Source organism: Cupressus sempervirens, chromosome 10, assembly GCF_028749045.1.
Source record: "Cupressus sempervirens isolate cs-2001-9-10 chromosome 10, ASM2874904v1, whole genome shotgun sequence".
Lineage (NCBI taxonomy): Eukaryota > Viridiplantae > Streptophyta > Pinopsida > Cupressales > Cupressaceae > Cupressus > Cupressus sempervirens.
Window position 1 is genome coordinate 547,480,290 of NC_143127.1, and position 21,368 is coordinate 547,501,657.

The window sequence follows — 21,368 nt, forward strand, 5'->3', positions numbered from 1 at the left end:
AACAAAGATTAGAGAACATAGGTATTCTTCTGGGAAAAACCCTCCTCACTAAGGGAAACAAGACACTAAAATTGTAGCCTTTATTTTATATGCAATGATTCAACTACAAATTCTACTCTTTAATATATAATTCAAAGCACAATGATCTCTCAAAGATCAAAACCAGAGAAGAAATGATCGAAGTATCATGTACAGAAGACTTGATACTCAAAACCTAACACAAAAATACTCATGAGCTACTGCTCTGTGATTGAGCTCTAAATCAGAATCTAACACTGAATGAAATACATTGATTCATATTTGCTCTCATTTTTTTATTCAGTAATTCAATGTGATGATTTTCATTAGAAAATAGGTCACTGATCAAGTACTTAAATTTTTTAATGTACATTTTTTACTAGCAACTGAGAAAAATGATTATGCAAGGTGCTTGCATGAGAAGACTGACGAGGAATAGAAGAGCAAGGAGCTATGGGCGTTGTAATTGAGGTCTCTATGAGTAATGAAAAGCACAAGAGTCTCTACCTTTCAAATTCAAGATTTACAATCGATTGTTCCCTAGATGTGGACAGTTTAGCAAGTCACAGAGCATTAAATATTCAAAGCTATACAATTATAAATATTCAAAGCTTCAATTAAAATGCAGAGTCATTGTTGTATTAATTTCCCACGCGGTATCACACTATCTCACCTTTTTGAACTCAAAGATGAAGTCTCATTTTCTTCACACTTATGCGTATTTTTTGATGCTAAAGAGTTCCTTAAGTGTTTTCTTCAAAAACATTACATGCACCTGTATTAAAACAATGGCAATCATAGAACATTTTAAAACCAACACAACAAGGGAGCAATAAATTTGCCCACAATAGGATATCTTTTTCAAACATAGCACTCGACGTATAGTTTAATTAGAATTTGAAGGCTTGAAATGCCCACATTTAAAATGATAGAATTTGATCCTTTCAAAAATTCAAATGGTGACATGGCACATTAGTCTGATATAGCAGCTGAAAAAGACAAGCAAGTAACTAAGGTTGATAAGTAGTGAGCTTATGCAGGCAGCCAGGAAGCTTAGTTAGACACCCAATTAGCTAAACAAAGCATTATGTGTTGAGTTGAGGAAATGACTGAAACTATAAGGGAAATAGATTACAAACAACATTGACCTAGAGACTACACACAAACACTAGGAGAAATGTGGCATGGAGATCAAGACTGGTAACACACAGGTAGAACAATTGATCTAGAAACATGTATTGGAATTGGCATTGGAACGCAACAAATTTAGCACTCAAAACTCAAGGAAAATGGTATGGAACGCTATGAACAAAAATATCAATTTCCTAAAGAAACGATTGTAGGTGTACTTGTGGTGTCTAGAACCAGTTGCTCAAATGGAGAGATCCGTGCATAAAATGGTAGTTGTTGATTTTCAAGCCCACACGTTTGCTAGCCCCTTTTCCAATTTTAGACTTTTGGAAATGAAGAATTCAACAACATTATCATCAAAATCAACTGGAGAAATTCAGACAAATAAATATATGCAGTTAAACAAGAGAGAATACTATTAAGGTAACCATTTATTGAACATGCCAATTATCCATCACAATGCACGGAAATGGACATATCTAAAATGGGCTCCCTGAATAGGTTGTTGGCTGGGAATAAAGCATAGTGGGTGTACCCTCCTAGTGACGCTTGAAAGGGCTTGCTCTCCACATGAAATGACTACGGAGGGCCCTATAAATAGACAATGATAATTATTATAAGAAGATGTGCCTGACAAAGGGTAAGGGCAATTGACCCAGGATCTCCAACACATTGGCAACAAAAAAATAAATAACCACCTTGCAGAAATCTTCTACCGTCCTACCCATTTTGACATTACAACGAATAGGAGATGGCTGACTAAACCCTGACATGGAAATTTTTCCAAATCTATTCAATATATTGATACCCTCATTTCTATTTTTTCAGTCTAACCCTCAAATTTTACATGCATAAAGGCAGATTGCAGGCAGAACATCGCAAGGTACATGCTGAGCCTCTGGCTGGAACCATTTTTGACCCCTAAAAGGCTCATGGAAAACATACAAATACCTTCAAATGGAACCAAGCAACTGCAATGTTGTTAAGAAATGACAACCATAGATAGTGAAAGCAGAGCATTCATGTGGAGAGCACAATATGGTTACTACAACACAATACAAACTAAAATGTTAGATACCAACGATCTATCACAATATGGTTACCTGCAAAACTAGTAATCAATGGCACAATAGAAAATGAAATGTTACATACCAAAAATCCGTCAAATATACTTGCTTTGCCTCACAGATTGCAACATATTAATCACCAATGCCAAATTTTTGGGAATTACTTCCAAAACAAAATGCATTTAACATTACAGTTTAATCAGGAGATGGTTGAACTATTCCTCCAATCACACATGTGAATGTACAAACATGGTGGTACACCTCAACAAAATGTATTTAACACCACATTTTAATTGAATGAACATGGCTTCCTTCATTTAAATCACATGACTTTTAATAGATCCCTCAACATTAATATTAATCAATTTTTAATGCTATATTTTAGGGAATGCCCAATTTCACAGTTGCATGATGCACCGTTTAGCATAAAAATTAAATGTGTGGCCTCTTTAATTTAAATCATGTCAGTTTGAATACATGACTAAACAATAATATTAATTGATTTTTCATTTTAATTCTTTAAAACCACTAGCAATATTTGCTATAACTAATTAAAAAATATCATTAAAATATAAAAATTTCTATTTTGAAGCTAAACATTTCACATTCATTAATGTTTGTAGATATTTCCAAAAAAAAATACTAATAGGATAAAGTAGGCAAAAACAACAGTCTCCTGCCTATAACAGGGACTAATAAAATAAAAAATCATTTAATACAAATTATAAAAGATAACATGAGTGAGACAGGTACGAGAAACCTAAACGGACGGAACAATTTCTAAACCTTACGGTTCTCCCTCGTCAAATCTAAAACCCTGTGAGTAGCGGAGCTATTGGAAACAGGTTAATCCTGATTTGGAGGGCTATCAAATCTGTGGTGCCTGTAATCTGAGTATTGTGATAATAATGAGGCATAGAACGAGGTGCGCTCAGGTGCGCACTGTACATCGTTCATTCTTCGATCGGCTGATACTTCCCAGGGTTGAGCAATACGCCATTAACCACGACCTCCACGACCTCGACGCCGCTGTCAATTATCTCAGAACGAATTACCGCGAGTACAGACGTCACAAAGAAGACCCCTTTCGCAAAATAGTTCTCCGCGCCATCCAGACCCTCCAACATAATAATGCTCTTGAAAATAGAAAGCGCAACAGGTTCCATGACGACGAAGAAGACGAGGAGGAGGAGGATGAGGAAGAAGCATCATCATCAGGAGACAGCGACAGCAGCGGGTCGCAATTCGAATTGAACCAGACATCATTCCCGGGTCTCATGAACTCTGTATTGAGAACAAACTACGGCACCAGTGCTAATGCTTCCTCTCCAAAACCCACGGAGTCAACTAAGAGCACCGAGGATAACACTAAGATGGATATCAACGCTGAATTGTGTAGTGAAAACGGTAATGAATTGGATGGAGTAATCAGCAATACCAAGGAAATACAGGAATCTCAAGGAGGGCTCGATAAAAAGCTTAAAAAAGAAGACAAGGGGTCTGATAGTCGGGTTATGTTTAAAGATTTAGGTGGGTTGAGTGGAGTAATCAATGAAGTAATGGAGATTATTTACCCTTTGTTTCATCCGGAGATATATCCTTGGTTGGGAGTTCAGCCAATGAAGGGCATTTTGTTGCACGGGCCGCCTGGATGTGGGAAAACCAAATTGGCTCATGCCATAGCAAATGAGGCAGGCGTGCCCTTCTACAAGATTTCGGCTACGGAAGTGGTTTCTGGAGTATCAGGTATGATTCGTATAACAGATATTGTCTAATTTCGGCCAAATAATTTTTTTTTGAAGTTTCCAAAAAAAACCCTTTTTTTCCAAATATCCGAGAAAAAAACCTTTCTTTCCATTTAGAAAATAAATATTGGTCGACCGCCTTTCTGTTTTAGCCGATTTGGATTGTGAGTGTTCATCACCTTGGATATGGTTGTTAACACATGTAGATTTATTGAAGTAGATTTATTGAAGTAGGGAAATACTCTAATTATTCATATACTCATAATTAAAAAGAACAGTTTGTTCTCATGACAATAGCAACAAATCCTTACATCATCCTCGTACATTTATCCCAGAGACATGTTTTCCAGTCTTGTCTTTTCTCAAGAACACCTACATTAACATACAATTAGTTTTGAATCTCTCTCCCTCTCTTCCTCCCTCCCCTTTTCCCTTCACCTTCTCTCCTTCATGTTCTCTCTCCCCCTTTTCTCTTTAAGATACTTTTGAATATATTTTAGGTCCTCTCTCTCTGGGGCCCTTTTGATCAACATCTGCATACAATGAGTGTTGAGTCTCTTTCCAGAGTCCTTTTGAACAATTCACCTTCTGTATTGGCAGGACATTCTGCTCCCAAAGGTAATGAACTACGATACTCTTCTGACTTTATGGGCTACAAAGACCTTGAATCAATGTTGCAATTCTGAAACAACATTCTATTCAACCATTTACAGTACTCTTGATCTAATATTTATCAATCCTTATATCACATCATTCTAAAACAATAATTAATCATAATATATTAAAACATATAAAAGCTAGAAATCAAATACTTAAAATTGTCAAAGACTTGTCATCGAAAGAGATCATTGAAATGATGGAAGTAATAATTTATAAGGAAAATTAAAACAAATGCATAGACAAAAAAATGAAAGCATATGTGAGTGAGACATTAAAGAATAGATCTCTCTACTTGCTGCATATGACTTTCCAAATGCAGCATATAAGACAATGAACCAATACAAAAGAATATTTCAAAATTTAGAAATAAGTTTGTTAACACTTATCCATGAATTTACAAATAGTATCAAACTCTTCTATCTTACGAAATAATAGAGCTTAAATGCTCAGAAAGAAACCAGAGTAAAATGTAACTTGAGACACCGTAAATAAATTCTCATAGATATTGGTGTAGGAGCATGCAGGGTATAGGTCAAACCCTAAGTCTAGTTTTTGGCTTGTCAATGGTCTAACCAATGATGGGGTTAATAAGGACTAGTGATAAAGTCCCAAGGTGTGTTTAGGAGGTTTGAGTTGATGGGTTTTGATTTATGAGTCTATTTTGGTAAATTAGGTCCTGATAGTTGAAAATTGCAAAAACTGCTGTGGGAGGCCAAATGAGGTAAAATGCCATAAAAGGGGGCAAGGAGTTTGTAAAGATGACTCTTAGGTGTTCTAAGGTCATCCTAGGAGGTTTGACAACTCCCTTTCCAAGTTTGGAGAGCCTAGGAGTGAAATTGCAAAAGTTGTCAAAAAGTTGCATTGATAACTTTGTAATTTTGCAAAATTGCTTGACAACTTTTCAGGCAGTTTTGAAAACCAATGATTTGGGGCAGTTATGGTTCGAACTGCAGACTAGGAGGAAAGATGAAGTCTATTTAAGACTTTTTCAACTCAGTTCCAGGGGTTGGACAGTTGGATGTACGGACAACATTCAGCAACAGGACAGTTTTTGAGCATTTTAGGTGTTTTTTGAGTTTTTGATTGGATTTTTGGATTGAATAGAAGACTGTTTTTGACGAAGTAGAATCTTGTTTACATGTCTTGAATCTTTGTGCAATTGTTTTGGTTTCAAGTAGGCATTCAATAAGGTTTAAAAAACTATTTGTTGTAGTAACCCCAACAAGTGATAACTTCATGAAACACCAAATCCTTCTCAAATTCAATTATTTGACACTTTGCAAGCAAGAGATATATTGCATATGTAAATTCTGATTGCTTTCTAAATGCCAAACTTTAATAAATATGCTTCCAAAAAACACACCAAACAACTAACAATGAAGATGCAATTGTTTTTAAATAACATTGATTACAAATAGGAAAATATTCATCTACATCAATAAGACATTAGGGCAACAAATTCTGATATAAATCAGATTACAATAGATTTTACAAACCCTACCAATGCCCTAAATATCTACTCTCAAACAATGCAAAATGTAGTAAATAAAAATCTGAAATTGCTCCAAAAACATGAATTTCCCTGTAGCAAATCACTGTAGCAAATTCCAACTTATTCCTTACTCCACAAAGCTGGCCCTAGGCCACAAATTTGGCACAATGAAAAGACTGATTTGTCTTCTTCAACAGTTGCAACCCTTCGGAAGATATTTTACCACCTCAGTTATGCAAATCAATGGGAGTGTTAATTCCCAACGATCAATGTAACAATTGCAGAAACCCTTGGCTCGACAAGCTATCTGGAAGAGTAGATGACAACACATTCGATGCTCAACAATGAGGCTGCCCTCCCTAGTTATTCTTTTCTTTCACATTTCTAGAAGGAAATAAAATATTATTTAATTGCACTCTCTAGAAGCTTCCCCCTTTCCAGCGCAATAATTAGTTGTACTTCTAGAAAATGCACTTTCTAGAAGCTTCCCCCTTTCCAATACAATAATTAGTTGTGCTTCTAGGAAATTAAATTAATTAAATATAAAGTCACCTTTTAATTTTAATTTATTTAATGATTTTATAAGAAATTAATTTAATCAATTTCTCGTTATTTCTCCACTTAGCCTTCAGAGAACATAAAGGCTAAGAACTCCATTGAGATGCCAAAAAAATTGGGACATTACATTTGTTTTTGTTAATCCTGCTGTCCAGTTTTGAGTAGCAACCATGAAATGGGCTATGGCTTGAGTGTCCTTGGTCTAATCACCATGGCTCTTGGAGACCAAGCAATAGCCTCTGTACATATTGTAAATACGGCTTGTGGAGGTTGTGGAAGGCCATTTGCTGTTTTTACAAGTGAGCCCTAGGCAAGCTAGCAAGCTTGGCAAGGTGCAAGGAGATGCTTGTAAAGAGTTCTTAAGGAGAACAAATGATTGGCATGGGTCAATCTTGAAGGCAAGGTAGGAGCAATTTGTAAAGCTAAACTCAAAGGAGGAGGCTGGGTATGGAGTTTGGCGCTTGCAAGAAGGAAAACACTAACATTGCTTCCAAAACGCTTAAAAGTAGGGTTTTCTGAATTTGTACAGTACGAACATTGCTGGAACCCTAGACCTGCAAAATGTTCAAGAGGTGGTCATAGGAAACAAAAGCCTAGTATACACCAAGGGGCCTTATAAAGGGATTTTGTGAGTTATAGCTCTTTCCTTAATTCTAGGAGGGCTAATAGGGGCTCTTAGGGCTACAAGGCCTAACTAGCCAATTTGGTGATTTGGGTGAAAGAACCTTGAAAGAATGGTGTAGAATGATGAGGAATGCATTAAGAACCTCAATTGGAGTGTTCTACCCTGTTTTTGAGGTATTTGGTGTTCTTGGGAAAGTTTTGGCATTCTAAGCCAGAGAAGGCATTTGGGGTGAATTGGAAGAATGACATTGGAGTTTTGAATTGGTGGGTGAGTTTCTTGTGGAAATGGGATTGTAGAGGGATCCTTTGAGCTAGGGTTAGGAGAGAAGACCCTATAGTGGGCTACGAGTAGCCTGGGAAGAGCTTGAAGCTCTTAGGTGAAGAAGCTCCTCATCAGATTTGATTTGTGTTAATTTAAATATTATAGAGGATGGATCCAGTAAAAACCTAGAGATTTGAATGAACAGATTTTGTAAAGATTTGATTTCTATATTCAACATATATAAATACAAAATGTACACTTGGGAGTACACCTTTCTTCATAGGTCACCGGCAATTTCCAGTCCCCATGACTGAATAATCTCCGTGACTGAATAATCTCCATCCATAAACAGACTGTGGTTAACAACATCATCCCAGGCAGTGCCTGCAGCGTTTTCAATCAACAAAAACTGTGCACAATCCATGAAATCATCCTGTAAATGTCATTTCTCAAGAAAGCCTTAAAGCTTTCCATTTTTGGCAAGACCCCAGGAATAGCTGGAATCCTCACCTCAGTAGGAAAACTGCCTTGGAGCAGATTTTGAGCAGAGATCAAAGATGAAATGCTTCAGATTCATGAGAAAAAATAAGGACAGTTGTGAGAGGATTGATAGCAATTTGTAAAGAAGTTTGAGCAGGTTTATGAGCTGGCTTTTGAAGAATTTGTGGCAGATGCTAAAGATGATTTAAGACAAAATTATAGCGGACTTTTCAAGGTGATTTATATCGAAATTCATGGAGGCTTATCAGATTGGTTAGAGTGACTTTCTAGAATATACCTTAGAAGGATTGATGGCAGATTCATAAGGAAGAGTAAGGGCAGTTGTGAGGAGATTGATAGCAATTTGTAAACAATTTTGAGCAGGTTTATGAGCAGACTTGAAGAATGTATGGGCAAACTTTTGAAGAATTTACAACAGATGCTAAAGATAATATAAGACAGAGCAGACTTTTCAAGGTGATTTATATCAAATTTCAAAGAAGATTTAGAGCAGATTTCTAGAACAGATTTAAGAGCAGACTTGGAGTAGGGATTAAAGATAAAATTGCATCAATCACAAGAGTTTCAAAGCATTAGTGCACACTGTGGCTCCAATGACTCCTTTAAAATTTTGTTAGATCCTGGGGGAATGTGAGTTGATGTCGATCGTAACAAGCATCAGATTTAGATCCTATTAATCTGAAATGGATCCCAGTGTTGTAATGATGTTAGAAAGAACAAGAAACACCAAAGGAAGCATACTTCTGGTCAATTGGATCACTGATTTTTGCGCATTGAAGCTGCCTAAATGTAGAACAGGAGTTTTGGTGCTATGACATTAATTGCCATTGAGAATAGAGATGATGAACTTGTCGATCAAGATAAATAATAATGCTTTCTTGGATATCTCTTGAACCTTCATAAGATGCCTAATGCTTATGAAGTGCAGATCAATAACTGTACAAATCAACTTTGCCTTGAAATTTCTTCCGAAATGGAATATTTGGTTTGATGACGAATTGTTTGCAGGTTCAAAAATAAAAAAGGGAGCAACGAGGTGTTGACCATTGTAAATGAATGCAGTACAAAATGACATTTGTGTTTAAGTACATTAGTAATGACTAGTCATGAAGGGGTTTCTAGTTAAAGTATCATCTTTTAATGCAGGTGAGTTGCACAAGCATTTGGCAATGAGACCTTTGTCTCACATTTTAATTGTTTGTTCTGGACGATCCTTACATGTCAGTAATCATATGGGTACTTGTTGCAGATTTAGATAAGTTTGAGCATCTTTTAACTTAACCATGGGCAGAGTTGATCTAACTAGTCAAGAAGAACAAAATAGACTAAGGTTGCTCATGAAACCTTCACCTTTCCTTCTCAAAATTATCTCTTTCAACTTGAGGCAATGTCTTACTAATATAACATAAATGCCCACCCCACTGCAATAATAATCATTAAAAGATATAGATAAATCCAATCTAAATTTTCCCATTTTTGTAATTAATGAAATGAAAAAAAGCCCTGATACAAGTCTATATGGCTGAGAGGGTAGACAATGACAAGGATTACCCAATATTCTTAGAAAAATAGAAACTCTCACCATACTTATGTAGAGGCCCTCATTCCTCCTACAGGAGTACTGAGATTGCTAATTAATTTCCAGAAGTCCTAGTAGAATGCCAGTATGTTGGGGAAGGTGTAAGCAATTTATGGTAAGACTTTTAGCAACTCCTTAACTGAAAACTGCTGATGCATGTAGTAGATAATCTGTGAAAATGTGACAGAGATACATGAGCAAGTGGAAGTCCTGTGATGGTTAGCTGTGACAACTTATTAACCCTATTGTGACAACTTCAAATGAGACAGAGCCTATGGATGGAGCAATATGAAAGCGAAGTGAATGTTGTTAATTTTTTGAACCAGAATACAAGGAATGCAATAATTAAAGCTCAAAACACACAAGAACAGAGAACGCAAAGAGATATCCTTGGAAAACCCTCTACTTAATAGTGAAAAACCCAGCCCCACAAAATATTGATCCTTTTTTTAAGAGCTTAAAACCAAGGTTGCATGGGTACTCATACCCACAGCCCTGGTACTCATACCCACGTACCCAAGTACCGGGTACTCGGCAGAGAGCGTCATAGCTAAGGACCTTGATTAAGATTTCTGATTTTTTTTTCTTCGGTTTTTTGTTTGCGTATCAGGTTGTTGTTGAGCAAGCTTAATTCAATACCTAATCAGTTTGAAACTTTGATGCAATATTGATTAACAATAAACTTTATCACTGCGTGAGAAGTTTATAATTTGCAATATGTCTTTGTCATATGATTTATGATCTTTTTGTTCATGTTTAAAGTCTGCCTTCTCTGTTATGCATCTAAACATTTATCAGATATTAATATTATTATTACAAACATAGCAAATCTGAAACTGAAAACAATACATTACATTTGCAAATTTTATCACTGTTCTTGTTTTGAAAAACCATTGCCATGACTCATAATTTCAGATTTCGTATAAATATAAAAGCATAATTAAAAATAAAGTTTGACATACCCAAGTACCCCCGTCCCATATTATGAACAATAGCCGTAGCCGTAGCCGTACCCTAAGTACCCCAAGTACCCCCATCCCCATGCAACCTTGCTTAAAACAATTACATTGCTCTCGAACTTCTGATTATTGATACGAAACAATCAATTAATCAAACTTATATGAAGTTAAATACACTTTAGTTGTGCGGATACATAATATAAGAGATCTTCAAATATCTCACAGATACAAACAGTAATGAGAATAACTCACACTGAAATCTATTGCTTACAGATCCTATATGAACTGATGCTGTAGCATATTTCACACTTGTTATATTTGAATCTTTTATCAGACATGAATAAGTATCAGTGTTCCAAATGCTGGGGTCTTCACCAAACTAAGAAGCTGAACGACACACTGTACATTCCAAATACACCCTCTATCTAACCAAAGATAGAGTAAAAGACGTTTCCCACTGAACACGAAGAGTCATCACCGTTACACAAGCTGAATCATTGGCAGTTAGGATGCCAGACATTACACGGCACATCATAATTAGTATTCTTTTGTGACTAAATAAGTTAATATAAACCAGCTTAAAAGCCATATCGATTGTATTTGAATAAAACATCGGAAGCCATAACATAAGATGCTGTAGATGGAGAAGACACACGTGTAAAGTCAACAACAACTCAAGATGGAAGTAAATAAGAATGATAGACATGAACAGCTTGATAAAACTATAGCATACGATTTCAATCCGGCTGAGCAGAGCTCACGAGAAGTGCCACTTCAACTTCAGTAGACATGGACAAATATGAATGCATGATGGAGTCTCTGCAGAGAAAAGAAAGCAGCCCATGATAAAAGATATCAAAGAACTATCAACACAAATGAAGGGCCAATTGCAGGTATGAATGGTCTCTCATGCAGCTTCCAGATCTTTAACAAATGTAAGAATATTGTTTGGGATTAAATGAATTTCTAGGCTTTTGTTTATGTAGGGTTTCTATCAGTTACAATGTGAACATAGGAAGGAAACAAAGGAACTGAAATCTAAAACTTGCAGAAACTAGACATTGATTAAGTCCAGTACCAAAAAGAGAATAACTAAATAATCTGCAGTGGAACAACTTAAAATGCCATGTAGTTCCTCCTGTAAAGGTGCCGTGGGTCTGCAGGTTACCTTCTAAGGTGGTCTGTTGCAGCAGGAATGGGAAGAGCTCGTGTAATGTGGTCTAAGATAGTCTTAGAGTCTTACCAGTTTCTGATGGCGACCAGTACAAGTGACAAGGGAAAATGCAAGAAAATTTATTTCTTTTGAGAATGAATCAAGTGGGTTAACCTCTATGTTGGCTCTCAAAGTCCCTACTGTATCAACTTGGCTTAGAATATGTAACTTTTTTTCATTATCACTGGATTCTCAGTGCTGTTCCATAACATGGAAACATTAATTTTGAGTTTAATATTATACAAGTGAAAAGACTCAATGGCTTGTAGGCTTCATGGCCGTTTTCACTTGTAAAATGGTACATTGAAGCCTAACAGTGATTGACTTTAGCACAAGTCAATCTGAATTGATGTCTATCGTCCCTATGCTAGTGGTCTTACATTGATTGTGTAAAGAAGAGAGGCTTATTCAGTGAATCACACATCTCACAAGTCAAAATAATCTCATTATTCTGCCCTTCAGGATTAGTCCACATCTAAACATCGGTTAAATTCCATTGTAAGGAATAATTTAGATGATTGTTGCCTTTTCTAGTAGAGAAGATACAGGGTTTAGGTTTAAAAAATGCTTTATGAACCCTTTATCTTGGTGGCATAACATTTATACACTGCATCAGTTATATTGATGATGCACATACTGTTCATGTTTAATATGATCAGTGAGGTGTCCTCAGTAATGTTATTGATCTTGTACTTTCTGTAGTATTATGTAGTTTATTGCACATTGGAAATTTGTATGCTGCAAGTTTGTTTTGCCAAGTCGTTTATTTGGCTTTTTTTCTGACGTTTTGATAATATCATAATAAGAATCTTTGGCCATATGTGTGCTGTGGTTTTGTTCAAATTTGTGATATTTTATTGAATAACATGGCAGGTGAATCAGAAGAGAATATTCGTAATTTGTTTTTAAAAGCATTAAAAAGAGCACCGGCAATAATATTCATAGACGAGATTGATGCTATAAGTGCTAAAAGGGAGACTCTGCAGAGGGAAATGGAGCGTCGTATTGTTATACAACTTTTGACCTGCATGGATGAATCACATGAGACTCTCATATCAGGTGACCAAGAATCTGATGCAGAAACACCTAAAAAGAAGTTGGGTCATGTTTTAGTGATTGGGGCTACAAATAGGCCTGATGTGTTAGACCCTGCACTCCGGAGGCCTGGCCGCTTTGATCGTGAGATTGTTCTAGGTGTTCCAGATGAAAATTCAAGAGTGGAGATCTTGTCCGTAATTACAAGAGGGTTAAGACTAGAAGGCTTGTTTGATTTCAAGAAAATTGCAAAATGCACACCTGGTTTTGTGGGTGCAGACTTGACAGCATTAACCAGGGAAGCGGCCTCAGTTGCAATAAAGAGAATAATGGCAAGCAGGAGCCCTCAAAATCTCTTCAAATGTGAGGATATCGAGGTTACTGAACATGCATGGTGGAGAAAGACATGGACACAAGAAGAAATGAATGATCTTAGTATTACAATGGCAGATTTTGAGGTAAATTATGGCTCTTATAGGGTTTATTTTATATGGTGGATTGCAACTGTAGCATAATGCTAATGTTTGATCTCAGTGCTTATGTCATAGCTGCAACTTTAAAACTCTCCCTCTATATTATCCCTAATATTGTTCTGATTGATGATTATGTTTCTTACCCTACTTTGTGCATGGGAACCTTCATGCCAATTTTTGTTGTGTAAAGATAAATTTAAAATGATAAATAGTCATTTTCCATTGGCATGGGATTCTCCTTGTAAAATGCTATGTAAGGCCATTTTAAATTTTAGCAAGAGAAAGTTTGTATGTTACATAAAGCCTATGCAATTTAGAGCAATCAGTGAACATTTCCTTAAAGGCAGAATGTTGTGGTCAATGTAGATAGTGATGAATATAGCATAGGAATGCTTTTCTTACACAAGAAATGGGGTAAATATCTGGGCAGATGAAGTATCTACCCAGCTGTAAGTCTGCCTACTTATTCGTGAACTCTTGATACGAGTAATCACTTATTCCCATTTGTTTTGTTGATTTCAGGTCAATTGATTCAAAAGTGTTAGAATTTATTAAACAAATATAGAAATTCCCAAATTTATTTATCATGGGTCACTCTATGAAGGATCAGACAAATGATGGGTATGATAACCTTTTTTCTCAACATAGATGCAACAGTGTCATTTTTCATCCTTTAAAAGATTGCAAGTGTAGGCAAATGCTAAGAAAACATCTCAACAAAAAAGTTGACCTGTCATGTCTATTGAGAAGTATTAATCAAGCTTGATGGTTTTATTATTTCCTTTTGGATTAGTTAAGAATTGAAGCCAAAATAGTCAGAGAATTTAGTAATTTAGCTTAGATTTCTTTACAATTGTGCCACCCACTTGCGAGCCAGATTTCTAGCATGCCTGCGGCTTGCTTATTCATAAACCTCTTGGAATAGTTGCAGTTCATTTTGTGAACTTTCTAGGACCTTCAGCTTATTCATTTACTTATCACAAGTTTTGATCCATCAGAGCAATTGAAATTGTCTAAAATTCTTTCTTTTCACCAATCCTTGTGTTTGCAGCCAAGTTACAGATTTGTGTGCTCAAAAAGTATGTACAGATACGTGTGTCTATCTTGGTGTGTGCTTCCATGTATTACTGTTCTTTTGGCGTAATTCATATGGCTGGCTGGCAAGTGTTTCTGAATAGGTTTCCTTTATTTAGTTGCAATTTTGTAATGATCTGTACATGATTTTTAGGATATATGTATATGTTGAGGAATTTTCCCCACCTATATTTTGTATCTACACTATGGGATGCCATAATTCTTTTGAAATGCGCACTGTTAAAGGCTTGACCTTGTTAGGAGCTTACAATAATGTCTGGTTAAGAACTAACCACGTTAGGAGTCACCAGGTTAAGGGATTTGCCTTAGATCTGCTAAGATCTTTACCCTATTAGGAGTAACCTTGTAAAAGGATTTTCAAACTCATATTACGAGCAACCCGGTTGAAGGAATTATCTTTAGATCCTGCTAAAGATCCTGCGCACCTTGTTAGAGGATTTTCACTTGACAACTTGTTAGGATTAACCAAGTAGAATGATTTGAGAAATAACATTCCAATTTGCTTGAACAAATCCTTTTCAGCTCATTCAGCTATAAACTTGATTGCACAACCCTTGTCATTTGCAATTGTTAAAACTAGAACCAGATAAAAATAACAAACACTGCAAGCAATATATCCTGGGAAAAGCCTTCTGAACAAAGGGAAACAACCCAGCCTGCAAAACCCTATAATTTTTATTGAGAGAAGAAAATGATTACAGATTTTATGAAGAGTTATTCACAATCCACTGAAGCTTCACGAGAGATTGTATGTAGCACTAGATATCTCCCAGCAATGACGTGAATCTCCTTTAGATATAAGAAACAAATATAGAATAGGAGATACATGCAGAAGCCTCGCAGATTCTAGACGTAACATTCATTAATGGCATTAATGGCTTTCATTAGAGAAATGACTTTAATACAAAAGTCATAATCACGGGAGATTTGAAATGATTATAGAAATAATTTCAAATCTCCCGTTAATAATAAGAATTAAAATCAAATTAGATGGATTGAATTATCTGAAATTTCAACTTATTATTTTCTATATATTATACATCCTTTGTTTAAATCATAAACAGGTCATTCAACTCTTACTCTATCTCCTGCTACTACTTGTATTGTTCAACATCTCATTTTACCAGATATAACAGTGTGAGACCATGCAGAGCTGATTGTGTTTGGTTTGGTGATGTGACACTATCATTCACAGCCTACTTAGGCCATAGAATTGTAGGGGCGTGTGTGGGGCTGAATTCCCTCCGTGTTTCTATTGCTATTGATTCTGATGTCGACCCCCTCCGGCTGCTGTAAAGGGAAACTCCCTATCCAGTGTTGGCAGGAAAGTCGCAATCAGAAAAGGAGTAAAGTCTTGGCTGCTTAATCACAATTAATTCAGCAAGACTTCCAGTATGCAATAATTGATACAACAACCCCAGAAATGAATTATCACAGCTTAATATATTTCCAGAAGTTCGAACAAAATGATTGTGGTTTCAAGTCCAAATGTGTGAGAGTTTGAAGAATATCATACGAGCATGCCAAGATTTGTGACAGTTTGATCCTTTTGTTTTCTCATCACCATGCTGAGATACATGATTTCTAAACCCCATTTCACTCCACCTTGGACACGCGAGCAACAGTTTTCTTGAAAGAGCGATGAATTGATAACCGACTAGCGGAAAGGCTTGAATGTGAACAACTTTTTTGTCTGTTTGACTGTCAAGACGATGGTGGATAGAAATGACTTTCTCCTCCACGTAAGCATATTGAGAGCTTGGAGTAATAATATAAATCTGCAATACATATAAGACAAACACACACCTGGCAGATGATGATTACCACAGGTATCAAAGATATGCATACAGTTCTAACAAATGGAATAGTTAGAATAAATATTTGGACTATACAGTAAAATACATCAGAGTTCTTAATATGGACGATCATCAGAATTTCATATAAAGCTATAAATTTTAACACCCCCTCTTAGCAAATATGAAATTAATTAAGAATTCAGGAGTTCATCCCATATGAACAAAAATGTAATAATCATAAGAACACTCAATACTATAACATAGTAGAATTTACAATTACAGATCATGGAATCACGAATCATATTAAACTTGTAAGAAACTTCAGCTAAGCCTTTAATCACGGATGATCTCCACGTGAACTGTCATAGAGTTAATATGACTTCCAACTCCCATCACGGATTTACTCCATGTGATGTCATCATGGATTCACTCCACATGATGATCACTCCCAGAGGGAAAGAGTTACCATAACTGAATCTTAGAACCTTATTTATACATATATGAATAATAATAAAAACAACAAGACTTGGATCCATTTAAGTCTCAAAGTTGATCATACCTAGCTTATTACCAAAATAAGAAAATTTCACCTTAGACAAAGACTTGGTGAGTATATCAGCCATTTGCTCATCTGTGCCGATGTATTTCAGCTCCACAACCTTTCGAGCCACCATGTCTCTTAAGTAATGAAATTTGATTTCTATGTGTTTGGAAAACAAGATTGATAGAAATTTCAATGCAGCTCAGATTGTCACAAAAAAATGTTGTAGGGTTCAATGTTTCTCCAAATAATCCTGTGAGAAGTGTACAAGCTACGAAGCCATACAGCTTCTCGAGCTGTTGTACAAGAAGCCACATATTCAGCCTCAGCTGTGCTTTGAGCAACACATTTTTGCGTCCTACTGCACCATGAAATCATAGCAGACCTAAGGCTGAAACAAAAACTTCTTGTACTTTTCCTGTCCATTGTGCATCCAGCCCAATTTGAATCGGAAAAACCATGAAGCTGAAAATCATTAGTGCAAGAAAACTCCAATCCAAACTTTAGAGTTCCACGAACATATCTAATAATGTGCTTAGCAGCAATGAGATGAAATTTCCTTGGCTCACAAATAAACTGACTCAAGGTATTAACTGCATAGCAGATATCTGGCCTAGTATTAACAAGATGCATGAGGGAACCAATCAGCTGTCTATAGAGAGTGCAATCATTCAAATCTGAATAAGCAGCAACTTCTTGAATTCTTTTCAAATTAGCCTCCATAGGGTCACATTTGGTTTGCAGTCAAGCATTCCAAATCTTTTAATAATATCTACAACATAGTTGCCTTGATTGAGGATAATCTCATTAGACTTTTGCCAAATCTCCAACCCAAGAAAATAGTGCATAAACCCAAGATCTTTTATCTCAAATTTAGAAGTTAAGTCTTTCTTGCATTTGTCTATCAACTCATCATCATCAGTGACAAAGATCATCAACATAAAGAGCTAGGGTCAACATGAGATTATCATACCTTTTGAGATAGATATTAGGATCAGCTTCAGTTTTTATGAATCCCAAGTTTAGATGATATCCATCAATACGATCATACCAAGCTAGAGGAGCTTGCTTAATACCATATAGTGCCTTTTTCAGCTTGCAAACATGAGACTCTTTGTTATGAAATATGATACCTTTAGGTTGTTTTACATAAAATTCTTCATCAATGAAACCATTAAGAAAGACTCTCTTGACATCCATTTGGTGAAGTTTCTATTTTTTTTAGCAGCTGCAATAGCAACTAATGTTTTAATAGAAGTGTATCTCACTACAGGAACAAATGTCTCATCATAGTCTATACCTTCTTTTTGAGAGAAACCCCTTGCTACAAATCTAGCTTTGAATTTCTCCACATTCCCATCAGCAACATGCTTGATTTTGAACAACAACTTAGAAGAGATCATTGATTTACCTTTTGGACAAGGGACAATCTCCCAAACATCATTTTTCATGATTGAATCATACTCCTCCAACATGGCATCTTTCCAAACTTATTGTCCTATAGCTGAATCAAAACAAGAAGGTTTAGAGTCAATGATATTACACATTAAAGCTACATAACCATAAAATTTCTGAGGCTTTCTATTTCCTCTAAATGTTCCTTGAGGAGCTGAAAAATTTTCAGCATCTCGCATAGTATTTCTAGCCCACAAGGGTTTTTTCTTTTCATTCACTGGAACAGTAGGACCGGCATCAGAATCAAGCTGAATTTTAGGAGAAGGACAATCATCAAGAGAGTCCTCCCTCTCAGAAAGAGAAGGAGAAGAGGGAGCTGCAAGAGGAAGGTTGTTGTGAGGTTTTCACACCATCACCCCAAATTCTTTGGGGACCCCCCCCCCTTTTTCTTTTCTTTTTATCGCCTCGGCAAATTTTTGGATTGTCCAACAATTTTGATTTTTCGAAAATTTTGAGCCTTAGACACTTTTGGGCCAATGGGAGAGGGTTAGATTTATTTTCACCCGGTTTCGCTTGATTTTCTAGAGCCACCAATTTCATCCTTAGGCCAAACAAATTTTAAAGAACAACTCTTGGCAGGATAAAGTTGTGAATTTTGTACTTAGACATTTTCTTTTGAAAATTTGGATATAATTGTATAAATTTGGATAATTTTCAAAAAATGAAATTTTTGTTAAATTTGGTCTTTTGGAAAATCTTAATTATTTTTTGGTGAAGAAAATTAATTTTTGTGATGGTGAAGTCAAATTGCAAAATCGATTTTTAGGCTCTAGAGAAATAATTTTATTTGTGTTAAAATGCTAAAATTGCTTAGCAAAATCGATTGGGATTTAAATTGCAAAATTTGGCTTTAAATGGATTAATTGCCTTGAAAAACTTTTGTCTTTAATGCAATTAGTAATTTAATATTGAAAAATGGCTTTTGGCTAGCCAAAATCCAATTTTAATGACGTATTAATTACTAAATCTTCATTAAATGGAAATAGTTAACACCTTTAAGGCATTATTTATTTTCTTTTTGCAATTTTGGTCCAAATGGGAATTTAAAAAGTTAATTTTCATCTTGGCAAAATTAATTTTAGCTAAGTATTTAATTGTGGGCCATAATTTTGCATTAATTATTTGTTTTTCTCTCCCAGGGTCCAAGTCGGCCAGCTTGGAGGAAGTAAGAAAGTTGGGTATAAAAGGAGGCCTCTCTCCCATTTCTTCCTCACTTCTCACTTCTCCTTCTCAAGGCGTTGACAATTTTGCAAGAGTAGATCTGCACTCTTCTTGCTTGGCGAATTTTGGGGAGGGCGAAATTTGTGGAGGCCGAAATTTGTGGAGGGCGAATTTTATGGGAGCCAAAATTTGTGGGAGATAAAATTCTGATTTTTGCAAGAGGCTGCAATTTTTTTCCTAGGTTGGGTAATTTTATTTGGAGGTGAATTGCATGATAAACTTCTAATTTGCAAGGGATTTGAAGTTTTTAAGGTCAAGTCCTAATTCTGAAAAGTCGCTGTAAGATTATTGGTTAAGGTGAATTTTCATATCTAGAGTTGCAAGGGGTCCTTAAGCTGACATCCTTCTTTCGTTCTAGTCTTAGGATTGCTTCCCTTGGTTCTACTTGCCTTCGGGTCCACCACTTTACCATCTCGTAATAAGGTGACGAGCATGGAGGATGTTAGTGCAAGTAAGAATCCCAATCGGGCAAACACTAAGATAGAGAGAGGATATGATGCCCAAAACTCCCTTCTTCTCGAAAATGAAGAGAATAACCGACACCAATATCGGTACAGTGGCATGATACGGATGAGGGACAGACTAAAGGAAGGACAATCCCCCTTTTGGCAAAGAGGATGTCAACGAGACATATTTTGGATCGAGGTTGGATGAGTTGGGAAAGGTTGCCATCAGGAAGAAGCATTTGGGCACCCTTTCCTCTCTTAGTGCTTTTATTGGATTTGTGAAGGAATATGAGAAGGATCACGAAATGATACTACAAGCAGCAAGTGGCGTGGCGAAGTTAGTGGAACTCAGGGCGAAGCACACACCTTGTCCTCCTATGGAAGAAGTTAATGAAAGGCTAGCTAAGTTCATTGCCTTAGCTAAGAAGATGAAAGAAAAGGGAAGATTTATATTAGAAGATCATTTGATGTAAGTCCAAGTGGCAATTTCCCTTTCTTCTAGAATAGGACAAGTGTCTATTTCTGATTGGCCACCATTTTGGTGCCTTTTTATTGGTTGCCACTTTTTGCACTTTTTTCATTGGTCCATTGATGAGGTGGCAGCTTCTCATTGGCCGATGGGGTGGCAACCCTAATTAGGGTTTTGAGGATCCAATCTGGATCGTTGATCTTGTTTTGATCTCCACCGTCCGTTGTATTTCTGGCCCTTATAAAAGGCCATTTGCTCTCATTTGTAAAGTGGTTGGAGAAATTGTTGCGAAGATAATACCAAAATGCTCTCTTTTTCATTGTTGCGATTTGCATGTTGATTAAGAACATTGGGTGTTATTGCATGTTTTCTACTTCCACTTAGTTAGATTTCCTTTCAAGTTGTTGAATCAAATTTCATTTCAAGTTGTTTAAGTGAGAGTTAAAGTAGATGGATAGTTGTATGGTAGCATTGGTAAATGTTTGATAGGGATCAATACTAGGCCGCTAGCATCCTAGCGACTGGTTGGGAAGCTTTGTGTGGTAAACTAGTTTATTGTTCCTTTGAATCATTGCACCTGTGGAAGTGAGGCCGCTAGTCAACTCTCATTAGGTTCGATCCCCGTCCGTTTGCTAACCTTCCATTCATGGGAGTAGGAGTAGAATAGTGAGTAGTTGGGTAGTCGAAGCTTAGAGAGGGAAGTTAGGAGTTGGTCAAGCATTAGAACACATCCATTCACCTTCCACGACCATTGCTTTCCCATCAACATCACCATTGGCAGACACATCCTCCATCATCACCACCATCAACATTATCTGCTTCCGCACATTTCACAAACCGAGCCATCATCTCCTTCATCCCACCAAAGTCCAAGTCATCCTCAACAATTTGCGTAAGGCCGCCTACGTGATTACCGGCAAATTACATCGATAAAATTGAGCGAGTATCCAACGGTGTAAGGAACATTGGAGCTATTGCTTATGTCTTCATTAGTAATAACTTTTCAAGAGAGGAGCTGCCTGTTTGAT

The 21,368-nt window shown here is 36.4% G+C and overlaps 1 protein-coding gene across 4 annotated transcripts in view; it reads left to right on the forward strand.

Annotated features, from left to right (window-relative positions):
* Positions 1-2,930: 2,930 nt before the first annotated feature.
* The window catches only part of CDC48C (cell division cycle 48C), a 38,634-nt gene continuing 20,196 nt past the window's right edge, over positions 2,931-21,368 (forward strand). For 3 of the 4 annotated variants that reach the window (XM_089807410.1, XM_089807409.1, XM_089807408.1), the window contains exons 1-2: positions 2,973-3,962; positions 12,683-13,302. In XM_089807410.1, the coding sequence (XP_089663536.1) occupies positions 3,125-3,962; positions 12,683-13,302 (1,458 nt within the window). In that variant the 5' untranslated portion in view covers positions 2,973-3,124. Of the gene's footprint in view, positions 3,963-12,682; positions 13,303-21,368 lie in introns of all 4 variants that reach the window. The other variant, XM_089807407.1, reaches the window with a different exon arrangement.